Source organism: Drosophila erecta, unplaced genomic scaffold (assembly GCF_003286155.1).
Source record: "Drosophila erecta strain 14021-0224.00,06,07 unplaced genomic scaffold, DereRS2 tig00000055-arrow-pilon, whole genome shotgun sequence".
NCBI lineage: Eukaryota > Metazoa > Arthropoda > Insecta > Diptera > Drosophilidae > Drosophila > Drosophila erecta.
The window spans coordinates 4431103-4459079 of NW_020825200.1; the positions used below are offsets into that span (position 1 = coordinate 4431103).

Consider the following 27977-nt stretch of genomic DNA (forward strand, 5'->3'; position numbering starts at 1 on the left):
CTTTAAAATCCGATTAATATAAGTTGAGTTATGGAGTTTAGAACTTCAGCCTTGGGCCATTTTTGAATGTCTACAACATCATCACATCAAAAAAATTACAAAAAATATTAAAAAAAATAAAATTTTAAATTTTAATGCAGTTTTTTAGAGAATTGCTCCAGAAACATTTAGAGGTACGCCACTTTAAAATCCGATTAATATAAGTTGAGTTATGGAGTTTAGAACTTCAGCCTTGGGCCATTTTTGAATGTCTACAACATCATCACATCAAAAAAATTACAAAAAATATAAAAAAAATAAAATTTTAAATTTGAATGCAGATTTTTAGAGAATTGCTCCAGAAACATTTAGAGGTACGCCACTTTTAAATCCGATTAATATAAGTTGAGTTATGGATTTTTGAACTTCATTCTTGGGTCATTTTTGAATGTCTACCACATCATAACATCAGAAAAATTACAAAAAATATAAAAAAAAATAAAATTTTAAATTTGAATGCAGATTTTTAGAGAATTGCTCCAGAAACATTTAGAGGTACGCCACTTTAAAATCCGATTAATATAAGTTGAGTTATGGAGTTTAGAACTTCAGCCTTGGGCCATTTTTGAATGTCTACAACATCATCACATCAATAAAATTACAAAAAATATAAAAAAAAATAAAATTTTAAATGTTAATGCAGTTTTTTAGAGAATTGCTCCAGAAACATTTAGAGGTACGCCACTTCAAAATCCGATTAAGATAAGTTGAGTTATGGACTTTAGAACTTCAGCCTTGGGACATTTTTGAATTTCTACAACACCATAACATCAGAAAAATTACAAAAAAATGTATAAAAAATAAATTTCCAAATTTGAATGCAGATTTTTAGAGAATTGCTCCAGAAACATTTAGAGGTATGCCACTTTAAAATCCGATTAATATAAGTTGAGTTATACTCTTTAGAAATTCAGTCTTGGGTCATTTTTAAATTGCTACAACGTCATCACATTAAAAAAATTACAAAAAATATTAAAAGAAATAAAATTTTAATTTTGAATGCAGATTTTTAGATAATTGCTTCAGAAACATTAAGAGGTACGCCACTTTAAAATCCGATTAATATAAGTTGAGTTATGGGGTTTAGAACTTCAGCCTTGGGCCATTTTTGAATGTCTACCACATCATAACATCAGAAAAATTACAAAAAATATAAAAAAAAATAAAATTTTAAATTTGAATGCAGATTTTTAGAGAATTGCTCCAGAAACATTTAGAGGTACGCCACTTTAAAATCCGATTAATATAAGTTGAGTTATGGAGTTTAGAACTTCATTCTTGGGTCATTTTTGAATGTCTACCACATCATAACATCAGAAAAATTACAAAAAATATAAAAAAAAATAAAATTTTAAATTTGAATGCAGATTTTTAGAGAATTGCTCCAGAAACATTTAGAGGTACGCCACTTTAAAATCCGATTAATATAAGTTGAGTTATGGAGTTTAGAACTTCAGCCTTGGGCCATTTTTGAATGTCTACAACATCATCACATCAATAAAATTACAAAAAATATAAAAAAAAATAAAATTTTAAATTTTAATGCAGTTTTTTAGAGAATTGCTCCAGAAACATTTAGAGGTACGCCACTTCAAAATCCGATTAAGATAAGTTGAGTTATGGACTTTAGAACTTCAGCCTTGGGACATTTTTGAATTTCTACAACACCATAACATCAGAAAAATTACAAAAAAATGTATAAAAAATAAATTTCCAAATTTGAATGCAGATTTTTAGAGAATTGCTCCAGAAACATTTAGAGGTATGCCACTTTAAAATCCGATTAATATAAGTTGAGTTATACTCTTTAGAAATTCAGTCTTGGGTCATTTTTAAATTGCTACAACGTCATCACATTAAAAAAATTACAAAAAATATTAAAAGAAATAAAATTTTAATTTTGAATGCAGATTTTTAGATAATTGCTTCAGAAACATTAAGAGGTACGCCACTTCAAAATCCGATTAAGATAAGTTGAGTTATGGACTTTAGAACTTCAGCCTTGGGACATTTTTGAATTTCTACAACACCATAACATCAGAAAAATTACAAAAAAATGTATAAAAAATAAATTTCCAAATTTGAATGCAGATTTTTAGAGAATTGCTCCAGAAACATTTAGAGGTACGCCACTTCAAAATCCGATTAATATAAGTTGAGTTATGGAGTTTAGAACTTCAGCCTTGTGCCATTTTTGAATGTCTACAACATCATCACATCAATAAAATTACAAAAAATATAAAAAAAAATACAATTTTAAATTTTAATGCAGTTTTTTAGAGAATTGCTCCAGAAACATTTAGAGGTACGCCACTTCAAAATCCGATTAAGATAAGTTGAGTTATGGACTTTAGAACTTCAGCCTTGGGACATTTTTGAATTTCTACAACACCATAACATCAGAAAAATTACAAAAAAATGTATAAAAAATAAATTTCCAAATTTGAATGCAGATTTTTAGAGAATTGCTCCAGAAACATTTAGAGGTATGCCACTTTAAAATCCGATTAATATAAGTTGAGTTATACTCTTTAGAAATTCAGTCTTGGGTCATTTTTAAATTGCTACAACGTCATCACATTAAAAAAATTACAAAAAATATTAAAAGAAATAAAATTTTAATTTTGAATGCAGATTTTTAGATAATTGCTTCAGAAACATTAAGAGGTACGCCACTTCAAAATCCGATTAAGATAAGTTGAGTTATGGACTTTAGAACTTCAGCCTTGGGACATTTTTGAATTTCTACAACACCATAACATCAGAAAAATTACAAAAAAATGTATAAAAAATAAATTTCCAAATTTGAATGCAGATTTTTAGAGAATTGCTCCAGAAACATTTAGAGGTACGCCACTTCAAAATCCGATTAAGATAAGTTGAGTTATGGACTTTAGAACTTCAGCCTTGGGACATTTTTGAATGTCTACAACATCATCACATCAAAAAAATTACAAAAAAAATAAAAAAAAATAAAATTTTAAATTTTAATGCAGTTTTTTAGAGAATTGCTCCAGAAACATTTAGAGGTACGCCACTTTAAAATCCGATTAATATAAGTTGAGTTATGGAGTTTAGAACTTCAGCCTTGGGCCATTTTTGAATGTCTACAACATCACATCAATAAAATTACAAAAAATATAAAAAAAAATAAAATTTTAAATTTTAATGCAGTTTTTTAGAGAATTGCTCCAGAAACATTTAGAGGTACGCCACTTCAAAATCCGATTAAGATAAGTTGAGTTATGGACTTTAGAACTTCAGCCTTGGGACATTTTTGAATTTCTACAACACCATAACATCAGAAAAATTACAAAAAAATGTATAAAAAATAAATTTCCAAATTTGAATGCAGATTTTTAGAGAATTACTCCAGAAACATTTAGAGGTATGCCTTTAAAATCCGATTAATATAAGTTGAGTTATACTCTTTAGAAATTCAGTCTTGGGTCATTTTTAAATTGCTACAACGTCGTCACATTAAAAAAATTACAAAAAATATTAAAAGAAATAAAATTTTAATTTTGAATGCAGATTTTTAGATAATTGCTTCAGAAACATTAAGAGGTACGCCACTTTAAAATCCGATTAATATAAGTTGAGTTATGGGGTTTAGAACTTCAGCCTTGGGCCATTTTTGAATGTCTACCACATCATAACATCAGAAAAATTACAAAAAATATAAAAAAAAATAAAATTTTAAATTTGAATGCAGATTTTTAGAGAATTGCTCCAGAAACATTTAGAGGTACGCCACTTTAAAATCCGATTAATATAAGTTGAGTTATGGAGTTTAGAACTTCAGCCTTGGGCCATTTTTGAATGTCTACAACATCATCCCATCAAAAAAATTACAAAAAATATAAAAAAAAATAAAATTTTAAATTTGAATGCAGATTTTTAGAGAATTGCTCCAGAAACATTTAGAGGTACGCCACTTTAAAATCCGATTGAGATAAGTTGAGTTATGGAGTTTAGAACTTCAGCCTAAGGGGGTATAAATAAGGGGTAATAAATAGTAAGGGGTATAAATATAAAACTGGAAGAGCGAAATAGTTTCACAGGATCTACATGCAGGACTAGACAGGTAGAAATATAGAACTCATAGGCAGCCTAATTGGCAGTCCGATTTTTGCAATTAAATAACTCAAATAAAATATCCCATAATATAATAATATATAAAGGCTACTGAACCCTTGAAAGTAAACATTATTTTGATGGTTAATATGTATTTAATAACATTTCACTACGAATTACATACATATACAAGGTGTTTAAGTATATATCTAGAGGAATGCGAAGTATCTCTGATATTAATTATCTATAAGTACGACTAAGGCAGTTAGGGGATGTTGGCGAGATTGTCAATAAATTAGAGCAATGTTGGAATGCACTTAAATGGCGTCACAAATCAATACACACTGGTGCTGAAACTATCTTAATATAGCACTCAGAAAACATATACACAAGTACAGAAGTTGAAATAGTCAGCAATGGAAATTAACTGGGTGTGTTAATCAGTCGTTATTGTTTTACTTTCGAACCCTTAATGGAAGTGCACTTAGGATGGTTGACCTTGATACAAGGTCTCATAAGTTCTCATAAGATTAGTTGCTTATTGTCCGTAATATGCACGACTCTACACTTTGTTTAACTTACAATCTATCCTCGTTCGGTTTTCGTTGTACATTGCAAAATAAAATGGCATTACTTATAATCTACTCAGAGAAGATGTAGCTTTACACAAAATTTACAAATACATTTACGTACTATCGAGAATGTCTCTTTGCTTTTGACCACACAGAATCGGAAAAGTCATTGCATAGTTGCTTTAAAATACAATTTAAGTAATCTTTGCAGAATGGTGAAGCTTCGATGTGTTGGCAGTGAACGGGCTCAGACTTTAGGAACACTTTAACTTTTCTGGCAGATGAATATTACACGTACTCCTCTGGAGCTGCCGGTCCATTCGATGATGGCATTCGTAGCGTGGACACATTTTGGGTGTGCTGCTGCTGCTGTTGCTGCTGCTGCTGCGACGGTCCATTTGTGTCCGGCAGCTCGGCGATGTCCTTGAACACGCCCATCAGGTTTTCGTAGCTAGGTCCCCAGTTGAGGAGGTACTCCCAGCCGAGGGTGGTGGCCGACGGGGATGCAGCTCCATTGGCCTTGCGGTAGATTCCGCTCAGGTGGTTGGCTATGTCATCGTCGCTGGCCACCAGCGTGCTGAGCGATCCCCGAAAGGATGACTCGAATCCATCGTAGGCGTGCGGCGGAATGGGCGGCGTCTTGACCACCGTTGTTGGCGGATTTCTGCTCGTCTCTCCGCCGCTTAGGGCTCTGGACACAGGGCTACGTCCGTCCAGGAGACTCTTGCTGGTGGAATACTTGCCATCGCCACTGAGACTGTTGTTGTCGTACTCGATCTCCGAGCACGTGAAGCTGTCGTTGCCGCTTTCGTCCGTGGATGTGGAACTATGGGCATCCACATCCCCACCCAGAGACATATGGAGGGCACTGCTCGACACTCGAGGCGCCTCACTGCTGGAGGAGACGGCATCCAGAGTGGAGATCAGGCTGCAAGTACGCGGCCGGCCATTCAATCTCTCGATCTCCTCGGCAGTCAAGCCCATGGATGTTTGCTGCGCCTGCTGCTGCGGCACTCCGGGCTTCTGCCTACTGGCGCTGGAACTTTGGCCGGACAGTTGGGACATTACCGGGCTGTTCAAGCTGCGTTCGCTGTTGCTGTGCACGTCCTTGCCAACGCCACCGGAACTGGAGGTGGTGGCCAGCAGGGCACTTTGCAGCGGCTTTCCGGAAATGTCGTGCAGCGTGAGAATCCGCGGTTGCTGCGAACTCAACTCCGAGCTGGGCGAGAGTCGGGCCAGCGGAGTGCTCTGGTGGGTGCGGGAGGCGCTGGTGGGCGGCGGTGGCGGCTGGCCACCTTGGTTCCGGGTCACAAATGGAGCTGTGTGGCGGTGCTGCTGCTGCTGCTGTTGAGAGCCGGAGTTCTGATGTTTGTGATGCGTGTAGGCAGAAACTGGTGGCACACTCGCCTTGTACTTGCGCAAGCCAGCTGCCTCCCGGTAGCCCTTGTAGTGATACACTATATCAATGTCGGAGGGAGCAATGGAGCTGGCGTTCTCCAGGTCGTAGTGCTCCGGGTACTCGGAGCCCATGTCCACGGAACTGGCGTGCTCCAGAGGTAGCGGATGGAGTGGCGGAATGGGCAGGTGGTGATCTTCCCGTATCAGTGGACTCTCGCGTTCTATGATATCGGGTCGCTGGGGACGTTGCTGCTGCTGCTGTGGCTGTGGCAGCTCCGCAGTGGGTTCCTTGAACTTCTTGGTCAACAGTTCGGGGCCCACCAGGTGATGGCTACCCACTGGCGGCCGCATATGGTCTCCGGCTCCAACTGGCGGTGAAGGGGCTTCACTGGCATGCAGGTTGCGCACCAAGACGTGATCCACCTGACTTTGCGTGACTGGACCACCAGGGTGCTTGATCTTGAAGCCGGGCACACCGCAACTCAAGCTCCCGATCTTCTCCTGCTTTCCGCGGAATCGATAGATGACATAGGAGCCCAGAATAGCCACCACCAGTATGACAAAGAAGACAATCACCAGGGTGAAGCCAATGCTCAGCGGATCGGCCACCTGGGCGGCATCTTGCCCAATGTCTCCGTGGCAGCCGGACTCAATCTTGCCGTGATACCGAACCTCCGGAAAGATGCTGCCCGATCCATTCAGCGGCTGCAGTTCGTTGTTCACCGTCACATTGGCCAGGCAGCCGGCAAAAGCCTCTCCGCCCACATTCAGCGTGGTCAAATAGGGATCCAGAAAGTCATGCACCCCGGCGATATCCAGCTCATCGCCCACTTGCCTTCCATCGACGATGAGTCGCAGACTTCGACTTTCGCTGAATAAACTCACATTGTGCCACCTGCCATCGTTCAGCAAAGCAGTTTCCTGCACCGTCATGTTGATGGTAAGATGCTGCTTGGAGTAGTAAACCAAACGACCCTCGCGGAGCGACAATGAGGTGAACATTTGATTGGTGGCCGCATACAGGATCTGACCCTGATCCTTGTGGGTGCGGAACAGCACGCTGAGCATCTTGGGAGCCTCGTAGATCTGGGAGGCCGTACTGAAATTGCTGACGGCTCGACGTTCCCTCATCTGCGAGCTATCCAACCAGGCACTTTTGCTGCTGTACAGATTGTCCAGCAGCTGCATGCGACGATATATCTCCGAAATTCTGAACTCCACAAAGGCGCCTTCGCCCAGGGTGATGGGTTCCAGGGAGTCCGAGCAATCGGGCGACTGCAAGTGACCTCCGCACTGGCACAGCGAACTTGACCACCGGTCGATGCACTGGCCTGCGAATCCTCCACAGCGTTCCGCCGCCAAAGCTGGTTGACACGCCTGCCGATTGCATCCGGCCAAAATGCCTCTCTGCTGCAGCGGAGAACTGAGGTTCAGGGCGCGTCCTGCGATGTGAACGCTGTGCAGACAGCCCACGAGATCATCACTGTGCACCTGACCAGGTCGTTCCAGAATGGGATCAGCCGAGGCCAAGCCACCGATCATCAGGGGTTGCTTGTTGAAGTTGAGAGTTCTGTGGCAGATATATATTCCAATATTAAGGGTCAGGTGGTGTCATAGGTGAAATGTAAACTTACCCCACGGGTCCCACTTCGTCTGCATAGCAGCTGGAGTCTCCTGGCAAGCATTCCGTACAAATGTCCCCGGAGTCCGCGCACTTGGCCACGCTGAGCGACATCACGCGTCCATTCCGGGTGGCCGTAACCTTGTGCCATCCGCCGTCCGCCAGATTGCGTCCAGCAATCACAGTACTGATGGCGGTACGAGCTCCTCCGGACGAGAAATAGGCCCTGCCCTGCACCAGTTCGATGGCCAGGAAGTCGGATCTGCCGCCACTCTGCATGCCGTAGTTGTACAGCAAGAGGGAGTTGGGTTTCGTGGTGGCGAACACAATGGATATGTCATTGGTGGTCACATCCAAAGCGGGAAAGGTCATGTAGGACAGAGGCTGGAATCCATAGCTAAAGCGCTCGCAATGTCGCCCATATCGTCCCGGCGTGCAGTTGCACTTGTATCCGGGCTTGAGACTCACGCACAAGCCGCCGTGCAGGCAGGGATTGGGTCGGCATGAGTCCGACACGCTCTCGCACTGATTGCCCCGAAATCCGGGACGGCAGAGGCAAAAGTAGGAGGACCCATCCGGACTGCGTTGGCAGCTTCCGCCGTTGCGACATGGCTTGCTGTAGCACACATCACTGCGCTCCTTCTCGCAGTGCTTGCCATCCCGGTTGGCCGGACACATACACTGGAAATCGCTGCCCAAGCGACGGCACTGCACCTGCGAGTGGCAGGGATTCGGCAGGCAAGGATCCTGCCTACGACTGCACTGCTCTCCCGAGAATCCACTGGTGCACTGGCAACTGTAGTCGTGCACCACCCGCGGGCCACTCAGCACCAGGGCAGGACTGTCCTGGATAACAAAGCTGTGCGCGTCCAGCAGGCGAATGGTGGCACTGCAGACTCCACCATTTTCGCAAACATCCGGTTCGCTGCAGGGCTCATAGCCCACAATCACCTCCTTTTGCAGGAGCTCCGAGAACGCAGAGCGCTTCTCCCGCAAGCGTTCAATCAAATGTTTGGGCTGTTGGTAGCTGCTCTTGGCCGATCTTGCTGCCATCAGCAGCTGGAGATTGGTGGAATTGCCACTGCCACCCTCCAGCAGGCTGTACAAGATGACCTCGTCCTCGTTGCTCATTCTGGACTTGATCATCTCCAGAATCGGCCGATAGTGGTTGGCCAGGAAATGGTTGGCCGTCATATTTCGCACCATGATGGACACTGAGTTGGCCAACGTTTCGTTGTTGAAACTCTGGAAGGCCACACTCACTTTGGAGCTCACATCCCCATGTTTTCCGTCATTACCCGTGTAGCTGAAGACCGAAGCTATTGGCGTCGTGTGCGAGGTGGTGAGCAGATCACAGGCCCGTGGAATGGCCAACTGCAGCTGACTCTGGGCGGGATTCTTCTGCAGGCGGCAACGATAGTCGCCCACGATGTCGATGTCATTGGGACGCACATCGGCCAGCTTCACATTTGGTGGCAGATCGCCATTAAACAGGCTGACTGCTATGTGCAAGCTCCTTGTGGTCGAGGGATTGTCGTTCTGATCCAGCACTGTGATCGTGACTAGGTGCTGGGCCTTCTGCTTCGGCTTGCCACTGTCCTCGACCTCAATTATGGCCTCTAGCACAGGTGTGATTTCCCGATCGAAACTGGTTGTGGACCTAACCACGCCCGAGCTTCTGTCCACACTTAGCCAGGACTTGTGCTTCCCGCCAACCAGCTGGTACGTGAAGGGTCCTCCGTTGCGCGGCAGATCCGGATCACTGGCCATTAATGTCATAATGGAAGTGCCAGGCGGTTCGTTCTCGGAGACATAACCGTTCAGACCTTCAGTCGTGAAGGTGGGTCCATTGTCGTTCACATCCTCCAGTTCTATGTGGACCGTCGCACTTCCCGTCTGTGGAGGCAGTCCTGTATCAATGGCTCCGATCACCAGGTTGTAGGTGGCGATCTCCTCGCGATCCAGGCGACTTGCCGTGCTGATCTCACCCGTCTGCACATCTATCTTAAAGCTCTGTTTGAGGTTGCCGTTAATGATCGAGTAGCTAAACTGATTGTTTTGTGACCGCACATCCTTGTCAACGGCCTTGACTGTTGTGACCTTCGTGCCGATGGGAGCTGCCTCGGAAATGGTGGAGGTGTAGTAGTGTTTAATGAACTCCGGAGGATCGTTGCCATCCTGAATCGATATAATCACTTGCGCCTCATCAGTGTCGTTGCCACGAATACTGCCATAGTTTTTGGCCATCACTGTGAGCACCACACGGTTTTGGGTCTCCCTGTCCAGGTGTCGGGCTACATAAATCAAGCCCGTATTGGTATCGATGCGGAAGCCCTTGTCGTTGCTGGAACCCACCAGCAGGTAGTACACACGTCCGTCTTCTCCGCTGTCCTTATCGGTGGCCTGGACGGCACCCACTCTTGTGCCCACCGCCGATGTTTCCGACACGTCAAAGTGAAAGACTGCCTGCAGGAACTGCGGGTAAAACTCATTCACGCCCAGCACATGCACATAGAGATTGGCATAGCTCTCCATGCTGGAATCGGGGTTCTTGGCCCTGATCTGTAGTGTGTAGAGGCGGCGCTCCTCGTAGTCGAAGGACACCGCAGAGGATATGGTGCCATTGCTCTGGTGCATCATGAAGAAGTGCCTGTCCGGTCCGCTGGGCAGGAATGCGTAATGGATAATAGCATTCTTGGGCGAGTCCTTGTCCGTGGCATGTGCCTGGAACACAAAGGTGCCAACGGGCTTGTTTTCCGGTATGTAGCCGTGGTATTCCTTCTGATCAAATACAGGTGGATTGTCGTTAACATCGGTCAAGATGATCGTTAGCATCGCAACGGAGGATAGCGGATGGTAGCCCAGATCCTGCACTGTGATATTCAGATGGTACTCCTGTATCAGGTCATAGTCCAGTTGCTGTTGTATCACTATGCCGCCCGTGCGTTCATCCACACTGAAGTCTTGGCGCTCATTGCCACCGGAAATGGAGTACCTGAGCATTCCGTTCGGACCCGTATCTTCGTCAGTTGCGCCCACAGTTAGGATTATGGAGCCCACCGGCTCATTCTCGGGCACAATCACTTGATAGCTGTTAACGGAAAAGCCCGGTGCTTTCAGGTTCTGGCCGGTTACCACGATTATAACGCGCGTCTCATCCGACTGGGGTGGAACACCACGGTCCGTGGCCCTAACGACCAGTTCGTATCGAGTGTTGGGCGGCACTTGGATTGGTCTGACCAAAGTGATCCAGCCATCATGTCTGCCGATAGTGAAGATCGAGCTCAAATTGGAAGTCACTAGGGAGTAGTCCATTTCGTTGGTGCCCAGATCCTGCTTGTCGTTGGCGTGCACCCGGACTATTCGCTGACCACGAACGGCATCCTGCGGCAGTGGCGCCAGATACTCCTCCTGCTCGAACTTTGGCGGATTGTTGTGGGCGTCGACGATGTTGATGTTCACCAGGCACTCGGAGTACAGAGGCGGCTTGCCATTATCCGTGGCCAAAACGGTGAGGGCGTACATGTTCTCCGGTGAGCGTACATACTGCGAGTGCTTGAAGCGCACCGCCTGTTAGAAATCAAGTATTCAATATTAAATATATATTTAAAGAGTTTCATGTACGCACCTTTTTACTGAAGACCTCACCCGTGGCCGGATCAATGCTGAACATGGGTGACGGCTGCTGCAGTGAGTAGGAGATCACTGAGTTGGGACCCTGCTTATCGCGATCCGTGGCTAGGATCTGGCCCACCAAAGCAATCGATTGCTGCAGCTCCGGGAAGCTGAAGCTGTAGAAGCTGTGCTCGAACTCGGGCGCATTGTCGTTCTGGTCCTGGATCGTTATGGTAATGGGTGTCTCGGCACGCCAGGCTCCATCGGAGGCCACCACCTTGAGGATGTACTCATCCTGCTGCTCGCGATCAAGATGGCCGGCCACTGTGATGTTTCCGCTCTGCGGATCGATGCGAAACTTCTCGCCGGGATTCTCGCTGAAGGAGTAGGAAGCATTCGCATTTGCACCCAGGTCCAAGTCGGAGGAGGTAACTCGGATCACAAAGCTGCCGATCTCGGTGTTCTCGGTTACGTTCAGGGAAAAGAGGCGTGTGAACTTGGGCGGGTTGTCGTTCTTGTCGAGTAGATGCAGCAGGACACTAGCTGTTCCCGTCAAATGAGGAACACCCTGGTCGACGGCCTCCACCACGAACGCATAGTCGCCGATCTCCTCGCGATCCAGTCGCATCCTGGTGTAAATCTCACCCGATTCCGTGATCTCAAAGGTGCCGTCGAAGTCGTTCTGCAGGCGATAGATGACATTTCCATTATCGCCGGAGTCCCGATCGCTGGCCCTCACAACGGCTATCAACTGAGGCGGGGACTCCTCCTCCAGTACCTCGGCATTGTAAATGAGCTGCTCCATGACGGGTGCATTGTCATTGGCATCCGTTACGTTGAGCGTTATGAGAGTAACACTGCGCAGACTTGGCGTATCGCCATCGGCTGCCTCGACCCAAATCTCATACAGATGGGTCAGCTCATAGTCCAGGCCATCCTGTCCAACGCTCAGGACTCCGCTATTGGGATCCACTCTCAGGGCATCGCCCATTACTCCGCCGGCTATGGCATAGCGAACTTTGCCCACCAAACCCTTTTTAGGCGAAGTGGCGCTGACTTTGGTTATCATTTTGCCAGGCCTGGCATCCTCTGACATGGTAAAGTGACTGTTGGCCATGTAGGCAAAGGTGGGAAAGAGCTCTGGGGGTCGCAGGATGACCGTAAGCTCCGCCTTGGAAGTAAGCGGCTGCTCACCCTGATCCATTGCAGATATTACAATCGTATAGGTCAAATCATCAGGCGACTTGGTCTTAGTCCTAAGCTCCAGCTTGGTGCTCACCACGCCCGTTTTGGTGTTTATATCAAAGTAGTGTTGATCTCGCCCGCTAAGGGTGTAGTGCACCACAGCATTTTCGCCATCATCCAAGTCCAAGGCGCGAGCTCCGAACACAAACTCACCCTGGCTGATCCTTTCCGGAACGGCTACGTTGTAGGTGGTGGAGTCGAATTTCGGGATATTGTCATTCACATCGGACACGCTGATTGTGAGATTTACGGACGAGGCTCGTGGCTCGGTGATGGAGCTATCTTGGGCCATTAAGGTCAAGTGGTACACGGAAGTCTCCTCGCGGTCGAGCGTGGTAGCCGTGCTGATCTCGCCCGTTTCTGAATCTATGTGGAACCGATGCATGTGCTCCCCCAATAAGTTAAAGCGCAGCTTGGCGTTTAGTCCTTCGTCCTTGTCCGTGGCTTTGGGGGTCAGTACGTGAGTGCCCGCCGGCAGATTCTCGCGGACAGTGGCATGATAGGACTGCAGCTCGAACACCGGATCATTGTCATTAATGTCCTGCACCTCCACGCGCACGATGCCCGTGCCCGTAAGTGGAGGCGAGCCCGTGTCCATGGCCACCAGTGTCAGGGTGTACTCGCGCTGCTGCTCTCGATCCAGGGGCTTCAATAACGCAATGTCGCCCGAGGAGGCGTTGATGCGGAAGAGGTCACTGTCGCCCTCCTTGAGGAAGTAGCGCACCTGCGAGTTCAGCGGTGGAGTGTCTGCATCATAGGCGTTTACCGTGAGCACATATCCACCATTTGGCGGCACAGTGTTCTCCATGACCCGTGCCAGATATGGTGAGTCCAAGAAGGTCGGTCTATTGTCGTTTATGTCCAGTATGTTGATGGTCAGCTCGGCAGTGTCGCCAGCCGGATTCTCCAAGGCACAATCCTCGGCTCGCACGGTGAGGGAATACCGGGCAAGTCGCTCGTAGTTGAGGTTCTTGGCCACCCGCACCACACCCGTATCCTCGCTGATGCTGAAGTCATGGTTCTGATCGCCCAGCACTATGGAGTAGCGGATGCGTCCATTTGCACCTTCGTCCACATCAGTGGCGGACACCTGGAGCACCATGGCCCCAATGCTGGCGTTTTCCGCCACCGAGGCGGAGTATTGTTTCGGATCGAAGACGGGACTGTTGTCGTTCTCGTCCAGAATCCGAATGAGCAACTGCGTCTCCGTGGCCTGGGGTGGCTCTCCGCGATCTCGGGCTGTGATGTTGAGCAGATAGCTTGAGCGCAGCTCACGGTCCAGGGCGTCGACGACGCGCAACTGGCCATCGGTGGGATTCAGGGAAAAGGGCAGCGGGTCCGATTGACCAATGTCCTCATCTCTAGCCTCCTTCATCAGATAATCGATGTACCCGTTGCGGCCCTCGTCATTGTCGACCGCCTTGACAGCGATAACGACCGTATTGATGGCCACATTCTCCATGATCGCCGTCTCGTTTGCGGAAACGAAGACGGGCACCTCGTCGTTGACATCTTTGATGAGTATCGTCACCTGGAAAAAAGTGAGGATCAGTGCTTGGCTAATTGTGTTTCATAGCATTCTAGATAAAACGGTAAATGTGTCGACGTTATTCAAACCAACCGGTTTTTTGCCATGCCTGCAACTAGTTCCCTAATTAATTAGGGCTTCGCGAACCAAGCGATTTAGTCGCACCTAACGTTCTGGATAACTGCTTTTATGTTCCATCGAGACTAGTAACATGAGCCGACTTTCAAGTACTCAAAGAATATATAAAAGTATCCTCTATGGCAACTTACCTTTACAGTCGACGAGAGGCGCTGCTGCTTTTGATGGGCCAGGAACTCCTGTCGCGTTTGCTGATACTTTCTGGGCGATCGGTACTTGAGCTTCAGCTGCGTCTCCTCCAGCTCGCTGAAGGAGGCAAATTCATCAGCGCAATCTCGGGCGGTAACCGTCAGTGTGTATGCGGATCGGTGCTCCCTGTCCAAGTGCCGGCGAGTGCGGATGGTGCCATTGCTGTCGATCCTGAACTCTGAGTCGACGTCTCCTGCGGTGATGCTGTACTCAATGAGTCCGTTGTTGCCTGCCGTAAATCAAGGGACATTTAAGATAGTAAGGAATCTGTAAGGAATTATGTTAGTAAGGAACTCACCCGAATCTATGTCCTTTGCTGACACAGTGACCACCTCTGTAGCGAGGGGCACATTCTCGAACACCTCGCTCGAGTAGCTCATGGGATCGAAAATAGGAGCATTGTCGTTCAGATCGAGCACGTTGCAGTAGACGGTTATGGTGGTGGACAGGCTGGGTTGGCCATTATCCTGGGCCTGAACAATCAGGATGTAGTGCTGAACCTGTTGAGTAGAACAAGCAAGTCTAAGTAGTTTCAAACTACGGCTGTGCGATATATGATGTGCCCACCTCCTCGTAATCTAGTCGAGCGGTCAGGGTCAGCATTCCTGTTTGCGGGTTCAGGCTGAAGACGTCGTTGGCCCAATCCGAGACCACTCCGTAGGACAACTGGGCATTCTGGCCCAGATCGGCGTCCCTGGCCACAATCTGGCCCACTTGGTAGCCCCGTTGCGCATTTTCCGGTATGTCAAAGGAGTACACGGTGTCCTCGAACAAGGGCGGATTATCATTGGTATCGCTCACCTGATGGGATAATTATTTTGAAAAAAGAAGTACTAATTTGGAATCAAATAGTTAGATTCCTTACCTGAATGGTGGCGTATGCCTCCGTGTACTGCACTCCGTCGGACACGCGAATCCTCAGCTCGTACTTGCTCTTTGTCTCCCGATCAAGGGTGTCGTTGAGGACCAGTTTGCCAGTGGAGGGCTCCAGCAGGAACTTGCCGTCGTGTCCATCCATCAGAAGGAACGTCACCGAACCAATGGTGTCCGGGTCGTGGGCCCGCAGCGTGGAGATGATGTGTCCAATCTGGAGATCCTCGCTGACATTGTAGACGAACGGGGTGTCGAGGAACTGCGGCGGACTATCGTTCTTGTCGAGAACGGTTACTCTGACCTGCAGAAAGATACAAAAGCGTATTCGTTGCGTCAATAAGACTGACCCACTTGGCAGGAGGAGGACCACAAACTGGCATCGGCGATATGGCATCGAGCGGAAACTAGTTCCATATTCGGCACTAAATGCTCGGAGTATTCTATGTACCTCCACTTCCACTTATGTGCCCACCAAACTTTTGTCGCAATGTCAATCGCATTCCTCATCTCGCTTAACCTGGCCTCGAATTGACCCGCTTACACTGGGCAATGGTATATGGTTTATGGGATATGCGAAGCCAGTTGCCGCAACTTGAACTTTCTGCTTATGACCGAGCGAATTATAGTTAATGCCACTTCTCAACGCGGCCGGCACGAACGAAACCGGCTTCTTAACCTCTATTGCGCCATTTTAATGCTTATAATTATTTTTGACTAAAGCCAATTAATTTACAAGTCTTTTGGCTTGGAATTTAGACAACCAGTGCCTTTCTAAACTCATTACGCACAGAGGAAACTGCGGTGTACCACAGTCGAAAAGGACTAAGTATCGATATGCCTCAGACTCTTTGTTCGTCCAACTAGCGGTCCACAAAAGCCGTCTCGTAACTCTTGGTGGACTCCTGGTCGCACATGGAGGGCACAGCGGAGGAGCCCAGGAGGCCATAAATTCTGGACTCCAGAAACCACTCGTAAAATATATAGCGTCGTGTGCTGAGGAGATGGTGTTAAGTCGGTGCTGCGCGAGTAAATACTGCATTTGTAATAAAATTTATGCAAATTTGTAACATCAGACGGCGGATACTGGGCTCCAGCTAGGGATCCACTTCCACTCACGAATGCATTAGTGGGCAGCCTGTGCAGCAAAACACCTCTTGGATGCCCGTGGATGCCAGGGTGAAATGTGTGCGGCTAATTGAACTAATTTGAGGCAGTGGAAAGCGGGTGCAGCTGCAGAAAATGTTACCATTTGTCAATCCGCTTAATGGGCAGAAAAAGAACCCAGCTGAACACCAAGAAACTAGCCTTGGGTTGGCCATAAATTTGCGTGAAATTCCAAACCCTGGTCTCGGATCTGGGGACATTTTGATGGAAAGCCAAATGACATTCACTCGCTTGTTTGCTCACATTTAATTGCATTCATTTCGAAAGCAGGCTAAGATCCGCAGACTAGAAAGCAGCGCTTAATGGGATTCAAAGATCATTATGGCTAACACATGTACATATGTATACTTTCCACAGCCTTTTCAAATGAACTCACTTGGGCAACGAAATTGGATTAGCTAATGCATCTAATTAGGCCTGCCTCCAAATTCGTCGGCTTGAGTTCGAATAAAGCGTGTTGTTTGTTGCAGTCCCAGCATTAAAAATATCTAAAGTTAACGCGAAAAAAACTGAAAACATGACAATCGTTTTAAATCAATGCAACAATGAATTGATTGAAACGATCTTCGCACGCGAGGAGCAGCGCCCGAAACATCCACTAAACCATAGTTGCTTGTACTAACCCAAGGCTGTGTTTTTTTCAGCTTTTTTCCGCTTCAGCTTTCTGCACGAAACTGGAACTGGAACTACACACATTTGCATGCGTGCATTGTTGGCATACCTACGCATACGACGTGTTGGCCATGAGCACGCGGAGCGGCTAAAAGGGGCAAAAGCAGCAGGAACTCGATGGCTGTCTGCAGAGCAGAAGAATCTGGCCCGAAGAGAAACGAAAATGGCTACACAAAGGAAAAAGGATCAACTGAAAAGTAGCTAATCTACCTAAAAATATAAGTTCTTTGGTCATATTTATTATTTTATTATATTACTTTACTATTATTTGGGTTCATGCAAAGTGATGGAATATAAGTGATGCAAGAAACTTTAAATGCACTCAAGTAAAATCTTTTCAGCACGCACTCAATAATAGAAATCCTTGCTGCTTACTTAACAATTCAATTATGGTTATTACACTTTAATTGGCCCTAATTTGTTCGAGTGTACTTGAGCCGGGCTCCATTCGCCTTTGTTCTCTCTTCTGCTCGCTTGTGTTCGCTTGAAAACCAGTATGAGTTGGCTCGTAGAGCCCGGCGCAGTACCCTGCAAACGCAGAGGGGCGGACCCTGGACCATCGGGATGCCTGGAGAACGGTGAGTAGGGTACTGGGCATAATTAAAGGCATCTGCCAATGAAGCAACTTATTATAATTCTATCCCTGCGGCCCATTTATGCAGCGCTGGGATGTGAAATATTTTCTCGATACACAGGTCTGTCTGGTTGCCCCTGCTGCCCTGCCCCCCATCAAATTCATTCAACAGATAGCCGGGCGGCCAGTCCTCTTCGTTGGCCTGTTAATTTGCATCTGAATCTGCAGGCATAACCGCATGTGCATGTGCACACAAGGATGACTGAGGGACTGGAGCTGGAAACTGAAACTGAAGCTGGAGCTGGAGCTGGAGCTGGAGCTCCGGAGTGGTTGGCGTGTAATCAACATTTCATATCAGCACAAGACATTAAAAGCGCATTAGTGCGGTCTCGACTTGCACTGATAAGCCCTTGAAACTGCCCCAGAAATGGCCGAGCCGGCAACAATATCCCAACTCCCATATCCCATATCCTCGTTTCAGGCAAGAGGTACCTTTCGTTACAAAGTAAGTTCGAAAGGCCCTTTGTGTAAGTAATCGGAATCTGATAAAACCCCACTCGGATTCCGAGCGTTCTGATCAAAGTGAGTATGATGCAGTGTGTGTACAACAAGAAGAAGGTTTCGTGTGCTTGAAAATATGCAAGAATTTGCTCCACATCGAGGTGAAAACACAAAACAGGTAATACCCACTAATTTACTAATAACTCAATCGAAGGGGGGTTTCTAGTGGCTTACCTTCGTGCGGGAAGTACGTGGCTGCCCGCCAAGGGCGATGGCGTAGACCTCCACCTCGTACTCCTCTGGTCCGGCCTCGCGGTCCAGCTCGGCGGCGGTGGAAAGGATGCCCAGCTTGGCATCGATGTCGAAGAGGCGATCCACCTGACCGCGCGATCCCACTGCCGTAACATTCGTCACAAAGTACTCTATCTCGGCGGAGGCCAGGTGAGCGGTCACCGTGAGGATGCTCGTGCCAATGGGCTCGTTCTCGTAGACGGAACCGGAATGCTTGCTCCGTTGCTCGAACTGCGGCACGGATGATTCACTGCCGCCGGAGCCCGGGGTTATGATTGTGATGTAAACTTCGCTGCTGCGTCGTTCGCTTTGAACGGCTTCGTCGGTGGCTTTTAGGGTCAGCTGGTAGCGCACCTCCTGCTTGAACTGAGGACCTGGGGTAAAGGTCACAACACCCGTGTTCCTTTGCAGTTTGAACAGCTCCTGGGGGCCACTGACAATCTCGTAGGTCACCAGGCCGTTGCTGGAGGAGTCCGCGTCCTTGGCATGTACCTGCATCACCGCTGTGCTGCTGCCCTTGGAAGTCGAGAACTTGGGAGGCAGGATAGCCGCATTCATGGACACAAACACTGGTGCGTTGTCGTTAATGTCCTCCACAATCACGGTGACAAGTTTCTCCGTGGAGAGCTGTCGTTCCGAGGGCTGAGCACGATCCGTGGCCACCACGGTTAGCCGAAAGGTATCAATGGATTCCCGGTCGATCTCCCTCAGCGTGTGGATCACACCCGTCTCCGTGTTTATGCCAAAGTGTCGTCCCTGCGGAAGTTGGGGTTCCTGCTTGCTAATGGCGTAGCTCACTTTGCCGTTCAGTCCCGAATCCGGATCGTCGGCGGTTACGGTCACAATGGGCGTCTTCAGGGGAATGCCCTCCTTGATCTGCCGAACAATCGCAGTGCTGGGAAAGATCGGCGGATTGTCGTTGTCATCCACCACGAGAACGTTGTACAAAACGGTGGTAGACAACGACGGCGTGCCGCAATCAGAGGCAGTGATGTTGAGAGTATAGCTGGTTATGTCCTCGTAGTCCAGCGGCTTGTGGAGATAGAGGCTTCCCGTAATGCTGTCGATGTGGAAGGTGTCACGGCGATTTCCAGCCGATATGCTGAAGACCACCTGGCTATTGACCCCCTGATCCGCATCACTGGCCCTGAATCTCATCAGTTCTGTGCCCGTTGGACTGGTCTCCAAAACGGAAACCTCACTGCTCGACTGGGTGAACTCCGGAGCATTGTCGTTCTCGTCCAGGACCACAATGGTAACGCTGGCATTGGAGCTCAGCGGATGCTTGAGAGCAGCATCCTTGGCCACGACGACCAGGTGATGAATCTCCTGGGACTCCCGGTCCAATCTGCGCGCCAATGAAAGCTGGCCTGTGGCGCCGTCCAAACTGAACTGGCCAGCCTCATTTCCCTTCGCCAGGGTATAGTATACATCTCCATTCAGACCCTCATCCGCATCCTGAGTAAAGACATGCGTAATGTGCGTTCCCTCAGAGGCGCCTTCAGAAATGGTAACATGATAAGGTGCTCTCAGGAATTCCGGCGCATTATCGTTAACATCGGTGACGATAACCTTCACCTTGACTTTGTCCTGCAAGCGAGGAATGCCATTGTCCGAAACGGTGGCCTCCAGTAGCATATAGTTGCCAGCCACGGATCCCCTGAGGGAAGCATCCTCTCCGCCTGCCTCCGCACTCCTGCTGACTTTCACCAGAGCCTCGCGATCGAAGGGTCGCAGCGTTTTGATGAAACCGTTCCTGGTGTCTATGGTGAAGTCCTGCGTCTGGCTGGATAGCGTGAAACTGAGCTCAGCATTCCTACCAATATCCCGGTCCACTGCTGTTAGCTTGCCCACAAACGTGTCTGCAGGAGCGTTCTCCGGAATACTGAACGTAAAGGTGCTGTTGGTGAACTGCGGTGCATTGTCGTTCTCATCGATCACATGGATGACAACGGGCACCACCGAGGATCTGGATGGCTGACCAGCATCCTGGCAAGAAACAGTGAGAGCATAGTAATCCCGCTCCTCGCGATCGAGTGGCGCTCTTACAAACAGGAAGCCATCGGGAAACACACCGAACATGCGCTCCGTGTTGCCCTCGATGATCTCGTACGAGATCCGACCATTATCCCCCAAATCAATATCCGTAGCGGCCAGTGCGAAGAATCGAGTGTTCACTTTCGTGGTTTCTGGCAGCGAGGTCTCATAGGAGGTGTGATCGAAAACGGGAGTGTGATCGTTAACATCGGCTATCAGCACAGATAGGCTCAGTTTACTGGAGAGCGGAGGACTTCCAGCATCCGTGGCCATTAGTTCCACGTGGATCTGGGATCCGGGCTCTGCCCTTATGGGCCTCTGCAGGTACAGGACTCCCGTGACTGGTCCAATGCGGAACTGCTGGTTGGGATTGTTGGTGAGGCTATAGCTGATCCGACTGTTCATGCCCGCATCCCGATCTCGCACCCTGGATAGGTAGATCTCCTGGCCCACGGCCGCATTCTCCGGCAAGGAGATCGTGGGCTCTGACTCGCGATCCAAGGCGAAAACGGGTGCATTATCGTTCAGATCGATAATGGCTATGTTGACAATGCACTGGCCATATGAAACGCTGGTGGCGGCTGCACTGGAGCTGCTGCTGGAGCTGGCCAAGATGGTCAAACGATAATTGGCCTGCTCCTCGCGATCCAACGGGCGGGCGGTGGTGATGCGACCATTCCTGGGATCGATTCGGAAACTCTGAGCCCTGTCGCCTTGGATGATGTCGTATTCGATATGAGAGTTCGCCTTGCCATTCGTGGACTTTACCTGCACGATGCCCACCTCGCGATTTGGTTGGCTGTTCCTTTGCTGCTCGTGATCCTCGACCATCTGGAACTCATAACCACCAGCTTGTGCCTGACCGCATTCAAGCAGCTCCGCCTTCGACTTGAGTACAATTTCCACAATGGCATCTTGCTGGCTCCTCCGCTGCCCAGCATCACGCGCGGATACCAGGAGCTTGTAGTGGGGCTTCCAATGCATCGATGCAGGAGCATCGCCACGCAGGCTGAGGGCTCCCGATCGGGCGTCCAGCTGGAAGAGACCCTCGCCACCTGACTCGAGTCGGTACTCAATTAAGGCATTATCGCCATCGTCTTTATCTGAGGCCGTGACATGGAGCAGGATCCGCTCCTTCTCCACCTCCTCCCTCAGCTTGATAGCATCGTCATCGGTGAGCGAGTAGATGTAGTGCCTGGGATAAAACTGAGGATCGTTATCGTTTACATCGGCCACATTCAGCCAAACGGTGGCAGTGGCCGATTGGGGCGTGGGTGCTCCCTGATCGCGGGCAATCACGGGGATCTCATACCGCGACATCTTCTCACGATCCAGAGGCCTTCGCGTTGTTAATTGGCCCGTCAACGCATCGAGGGCAAACTGTAGTGGGTACAGGCGCTCCACGCTGGGCGCCAGGGCAAAGGTCACCGATCCATTGGTGCCCTGGTCATGATCGGTGGCCGTCATCAGGGCCACAATCGTTTGCGGAGGCGCATCCTCACCCAAAGTGACATTCTGCTCCCTTTGGCTGAACTGCGGCGCCTCATCGTTTTCGTCCAGAACGATCACCTTCAGCTGGGTGTAAGCAAATTTGGGATTGGGTCCACCATCCCTTGCCGAGATGCTCAGCTCAACGGTGTCGCGAATCTCTCTATCCAGTGCGCCCGTCGTCACAATCAAACCCGTCAGAGGATCCATGGCGAACCACTTGAGCTCGTTGCCCGAGAGAATATCATAGTGCACCTGGGCATTGACCCCAGTATCCTCATCCGTGGCTGTGATTGAGGCGACAAAACTTCCCGTGGGTGCCAGCTCACTCAGTACCGCTGAGTACTCCGATTTCTCGAACACCGGTTCATGGTCATTCACATCGTTTACATCGATGATAAGATGGGCCGTCGTCGTTCGCGCCGGAGTTCCTTGATCCATTGCCACCACGGTCAGATTGTACTTCCCGATCTCCTCGCGATCCAGCACTCCGTTTACCCTCACTATGTGCAAGTCGGCAGCTTCTTCTAGGCGAAAGTGTCCCAGCTCATTGCCGGAAACGATGCGCACCGATGTTCTGCCATTTAGACCGGAATCGGAATCCTTAACGGCCACGGCTGCCACCACAGTGCCATTCACCGCATTCTCATCCACGGTGGCCACTTTACCGCCATCCGGAAAGAAGCGGAAGCTGATGATGGGGTCGTGATCGTTTGTGTCCAGCAGGTTCACAGTCACATAGGCGCGTCCATCCTGGCGCGGAGATCCATGATCCCGGGCGAACACAGTGAAAACGCAGCTTTTCTGGCTAGCAGAGTTCTTCACGTTCGTCTGCTGGGGACAGTTCACGCGTTCTGTGTTGGATATGACTCCCGTCTCCGGATTAACCGTGAATTGGTGCTCCGTTTCGGCCAGGTAGTAGGTGATCTTGCTGTTGTCCCCCAAGTCGTTGTCCGACGCCATGACGGTCACGACTGGAGTTCCCGGCAGAGCCGTTTCGTTCAGGGAGACATTGTAATCGCTGTGATCGAAGATCGGTGGATTGTCATTGACATCCAGAATGGTAACGTTCACTTGGAGGTAGCCAAAGCGCGGTGGAGATCCTCCATCTCTGGCAGAGATGTTGAGTTGGTAGCTGCCACGCGACTCCCGGTCGAGATTACCGGTGGTTTCCAGGTGCAGATATGAGGTGTCTCCACTGGGATTCGCAGTTGTCGCCAGGCGGAATTTGTTGTCCACATTCCCAGCCACAATCTCATACTGATCGGTGACCCCGTTCTCACCCACATCCGCATCTGTGGCGGCATCGAGGAGCAACCGCGTGCCCGAAGTGGCACTTTCGGAGAAGGAAATCGCGATGCTGGGCTCGGGAAACTCCGGGGAGTTGTCGTTGACATCCAGTACCTTAATCCGCACCTCGATGGGGTAAGTGGGCTGCGAGGAGAGCACCACCAAGTCGTAGTGATCCCGCATCCCTTCCCGATCGAGCACCACATTGGTCTTCACCTCACCCGTAACCGGATCGAGTGTGAATTCTCGAGGAGGTTCGTTGAACCGATACGAGAACTTTGGCTTTGTGGGTATAAAACCAACCGAGGTTCCACGCGGCTGACCCTCCAGCACCTCGAAGTCGGCACTGGTGTCCACCGCACGGGATTGCATCTCACCCGATGGCGAGGATGAGGAGCTTCTCCGCCGCGGAAAGGCGGCATATTGTTCATAGGTGGTGGCATAACTCCGGCCACGCGGTGCCAGTAGCTCCAGTTTGGTGTCGCCTGTTTGGCACAAGGATTCCCTGCCGGCCAGGAGCAGGTAAAACAGGAGCAGGAGCCTCTCCATCTGGAGGCTGTTTCTAATGTCTGTTCTAAATTTATTTTGCACTCTTTTCATTTGTCGCACTTTTGTCTTGTTGCTCACTCGCTGAATGCATCGTAGAACTCGTCATTTTGCATCACTTATGATAATGATTTATTGATTTTTCGTCTGTCGCCTGAAACGAAATGAAGGTGACATTGAAATTAGCTATGGTTAAGGTAATTGTTGCTTAGTGCTAATTAGCTATTAACGTGTTTGTACCACTTGTTGGCGTAAGCCTTTCAATTAACAAACTGCTTTCATGCACCGCGCTCACCACGCATATCTGCATTTTCATACTTCGTCGAGCATAAAATTACTAAAGCTCAATTCGGTGAGATATGAGGCGCTAAAGCGTGAAATCGACTGTTACTGCCAACAACTTACCAAAGAAATGGGCATACTTTAAAATAGTAAGTAAAAAGTATTTCACAATTTTCTGAACTTATGAAATAGGCATAGAAACTAAGGATGTAAATAAAATGACAGAAAACGAACTTGAAGGAAATCCAATGACTGAGGAAACGAACTTGAAGCAAATCCAGTGACTGAGGAAACGAACTCTATTCAATAAAAGTGAGGTCTAGCCCCTTAATTATTAGAATAAAAATAGGTTGGTTCTAAATTCCCTATAGGTTTCCACACATCCACTTTTTCGCTGACCCTAAAAAAACTTAACCCTCTTCAACCCACGCTCTCCTTCAGTCTGAGAAATACGGGCGAATGGAAACGAAAGAAGCTGCGGTCCAGCGTCAAGTTGATTGAAATCCAGAGAGCCAGACTCCAGCTGCGGCTGCTGGTCCTAGGCTTTTAGAAAAAATCTAATCAAGATTTAGGCGGCATCTATTAATCAAACGAAATTCCGAAACACTCGGAGACAACGACCGGTGGAAGGGAAAATTTCCATTAATAGCATGCGTGTCAGCTTTGGACCAAATTAATGCTTTGTGGGCAATCTCTTGTTAACCTGAGACTCTACGAATATCAATACAAAGACGCCAAGCCCCTGGCCACCTCCGCCCCTTTACACAAAGTAGTAGTAACGTTCTGAAAGCAGCTAACTGATTCGTATTCGTATTAACACCAGAGCACCGTAAACGCCACAGCATTCGCCTTTTCTTTACTGATAGACCCTGGAAACACCCTTGTTGCAATCACAGAGGTACCCGTAGTAATATTAGTTCATCCCTTAATACCATTCTAAGAACTAATTCGTTTCGTTCCTCAAGGGATTAACAAAATGGAATTAAGCAGAATTGAAATGGGATATAGGTTGCGATATAAGGACTGAGCTAAGCCATATTTTAATGAATACATCTGGCATGGTGAACAGAAATACCTCTCATTTGGTTATGATGGTCACTAGATGGACTAACTAGAAGAAACGCATGGCAGTGGACCCGCAGAATCTGTCAGAATTTGGACTTGGGCTCGAAACGAATCGAATCGAATCGGATCGTATCGGATCTCTCTGTCTCCTCGGATACATAGCTAAAAATGCGTCGTAAATTCGTTTTTGTTGTCTGAAGCTTTTGAAGCCGAACCCGTTCATTAATCTTAAAAATCTACCTGCTCTAATGGTATTGTTAGCTGTCGGTGTTGTTTTTGTACCTCTGCAATCTTCTCATTTCGTTGTTGGTCTCTATCAAAGATATTTTTTATGTCTTGGTGTTTTGTCTTCTTTATTGCCGCCCCACACACACACACGCACACACATATGAAAATATCCATAGGAAGGTCTGTGTCCGTCTCCGGGTTTTTGGGCTCCCTGTTGCTATAGAATGCCGAGTGCATTAGTAATCCTCGTTCCAAGCCAAGTTTTCTAAGAATTTCAAAAGCTCGCTGATGGGAGTGTCACAATTTTAATATTTCAACAAAAAGGTCAGTTAAAAGGTTAAAATTATTTAAGCGTTTGCTTTAAATATAACGACAGCTATATACGAGAGGATAAAGCAGAAAGGCTTCTCCATTCAACCAACGCCTTCAATCAAAATTAAAATGTTATTTACACTTTAATCACGTTTCGTGGGGGAATATGCATTTGTGGGAAATATTCATTCCATTCAAATAAATTACTTTCATTGATGATGCATGAGCTGTCTGCCGCAAAACCCTCACAGCTCATTTGAAGTTCACCATTCACAGTTCACGAATGGCGGAAAAATTTAAATATTGTCTCGAAGAAAGGAAAGGAAAGAAAAGCAAAGCCCATTTGTTTGATTGATGTATGCATATATCGCCTTATCCGTCTCCTTTACACTTTCCCATACGCATCGTTGGCCTATGGAATATCTGGTTTCCACGCCATTAATATCGATGAGGCCGGGCTATATTTGAGAGCCCATAAAACACCATATAGTCGTGCATGACCCGGCTAGTTTATGCGGCTTTGGTCGATTTGCAATGCAAATCCAAATTCAAGCCCAAGCCCACAACAAAGGGAGCAGATATCATAGAATCGCCGAAAAAGAACATAACCAGTCTTAGCAATTTCGTGATGATGCCCCTTCGGCATTCCCCAATCCCCATCCCTCTTCTTATTATTATGAATTTTTATTTTATTTCAGCTTTTCACTTTACATCGCACTGCATTGCTGCGCTGGAGTGCAGCTCCAGTTAAGCCGAGTTGGAAACGTGTTTTTCATATTTCCATGTTCATTTACATTTCGCTCTCCAGCGAGATAGCAGCTATAAGGTCTGAAGAGAGAGTCCAACTATCCAGGAATATTTTCTTTTTCTTTCTCCCGTTCGTCGATATTTCTGACAATAACAAAACAGCCCGAAAAAAACGACAATTTTCAACCATTACGTGGCAGCCAGGCGTTTCATGCTCAGCTCAACTCAATTCAACTCAACTCAAGATCTCGACTTGGCTTTTGGCTGAGCCCCAGACCCAGTCTCAGCATCCGAAACCGAATCCGAATCCGAAAACAACATCAACATCAAGTTGAGGGGCCAACCTTTACAACCACAACTGCCTACGTTACCGTTGGCTTATAATAATTCCACAATTAATCTTGTACGCTTTTTACACTGTATTGTGTGTTTGTCGTTTTCCGTTGACTTCACGCATTTCTATAGAGCGATCTATAAATATTTTTGGCTCAACCGCAAAATTATTTTACTCTACCGTTCGACCCCTAAAATAAGTGTCTTCTTTCTGTACATCAATTGTTTAAGTTCTGCTGCCTCTCACATGAACTAATTTCTGGATAACATACAGTTTTTTAACTTTGTTTCAATCTATTATAGTCCCATTGTAACCTTGCATACCACACACCCATTTCGATTTGCTTCTGAATGCATTAGCTGAAAACAGCCTTTCCTGCGAATCGCGTGGGCTGGGAAAAGTGATTTGAGCTGGCTTATTGATTTTATGCAAATTCCCTGGCCAAGATTGGCTAAATGCTAAAATCTCCGCGGCGCAGAATCGAGTACAAGCCGATTTGTATGATAGATGGGGAAAATAGAAGGTTTCGAAAGGGGCAGCCCGCAAATATCTATCCTGCATGAATGTTTATGAGTACCTACCATTTTTCTTCACATTTTTACATGCATTTTGGTGTTGGTGGGCTCGCACACACACACATACACACAATCACGCACACTTGAACACGGCGGCACTCACACAGTTGCACTCACACACACGTACGCAGCATATTTATTTTTCTTGTATTTTTTTTCCTTCAGCAAAACGTGTTTTGCCTCATTTTTCGCTCTTGTATATATGGCTTGTAGCTGCAGCAGCAACGTTGTTGGAATTTTTCACTTATAAAAATTTGCAACGGCGACACACACACACATATAGGCACAAAAATGGGTAAACTTGGGGGCCAGCTGCTTGATCCGCACAGGGATTATATATATTTCTATAACATAGCATATATTGCGGAGTAACACGGATCGGGAATATTATGTTTGGCAGGGCCTAACCAGAGGTTTACGGTCGCACCTTCACTTTTTTTGTCAACCGTTCCGCGCACGCGCGCCTTTTAATCCGCCTCGAACTGAAGATATCGGCCCAAACCACTCGCTCAGTGGTCTCAACGGAACTGAGTGGCTTTGGCCGCGGATCCAGCCGAGATTCGATTGAGAGCCGTG

General features: G+C 47.7%; 1 protein-coding gene across 1 annotated transcript; it reads right to left on the bottom strand.

The window, feature by feature from the left end:
• Positions 1–4248: 4248 nt before the first annotated feature.
• Positions 4249–27961, bottom strand: LOC6541979 (cadherin-related tumor suppressor). Its single transcript, XM_001968612.3, has 9 exons — positions 27408–27961; positions 18441–24012; positions 15288–15596; positions 14990–15223; positions 14721–14922; positions 14365–14651; positions 11336–14098; positions 7721–11277; positions 4249–7656 (listed from the first exon to the last, which is right to left on the bottom strand). Exons 2-9 carry the CDS (start codon positions 23910–23912, stop codon positions 4977–4979), a joined length of 15504 nt encoding a protein of 5167 aa, XP_001968648.2. The 5' UTR covers positions 23913–24012; positions 27408–27961; the 3' UTR covers positions 4249–4976.
• Between the last annotated feature and the right edge of the window lie 16 nt (positions 27962–27977).

Excerpts from the sequence above, each read along its gene's own strand:
- LOC6541979 (XM_001968612.3), bottom strand. The coding sequence starts at position 23,912 with ATGAAAAGAGTGCAAAATAAATTTAGAACAGACATTAGAAACAGCCTC. Across the intron at positions 14,099-14,364 it reads GCCTCTCGTCGACTGTAAAG|GTGACGATACTCATCAAAGA; the intron begins GTAAGTTGCCAT and ends ACTTTTTTCCAG. Across the intron at positions 11,278-11,335 it reads GTGAGGTCTTCAGTAAAAAG|GCGGTGCGCTTCAAGCACTC; the intron begins GTGCGTACATGA and ends GATTTCTAACAG.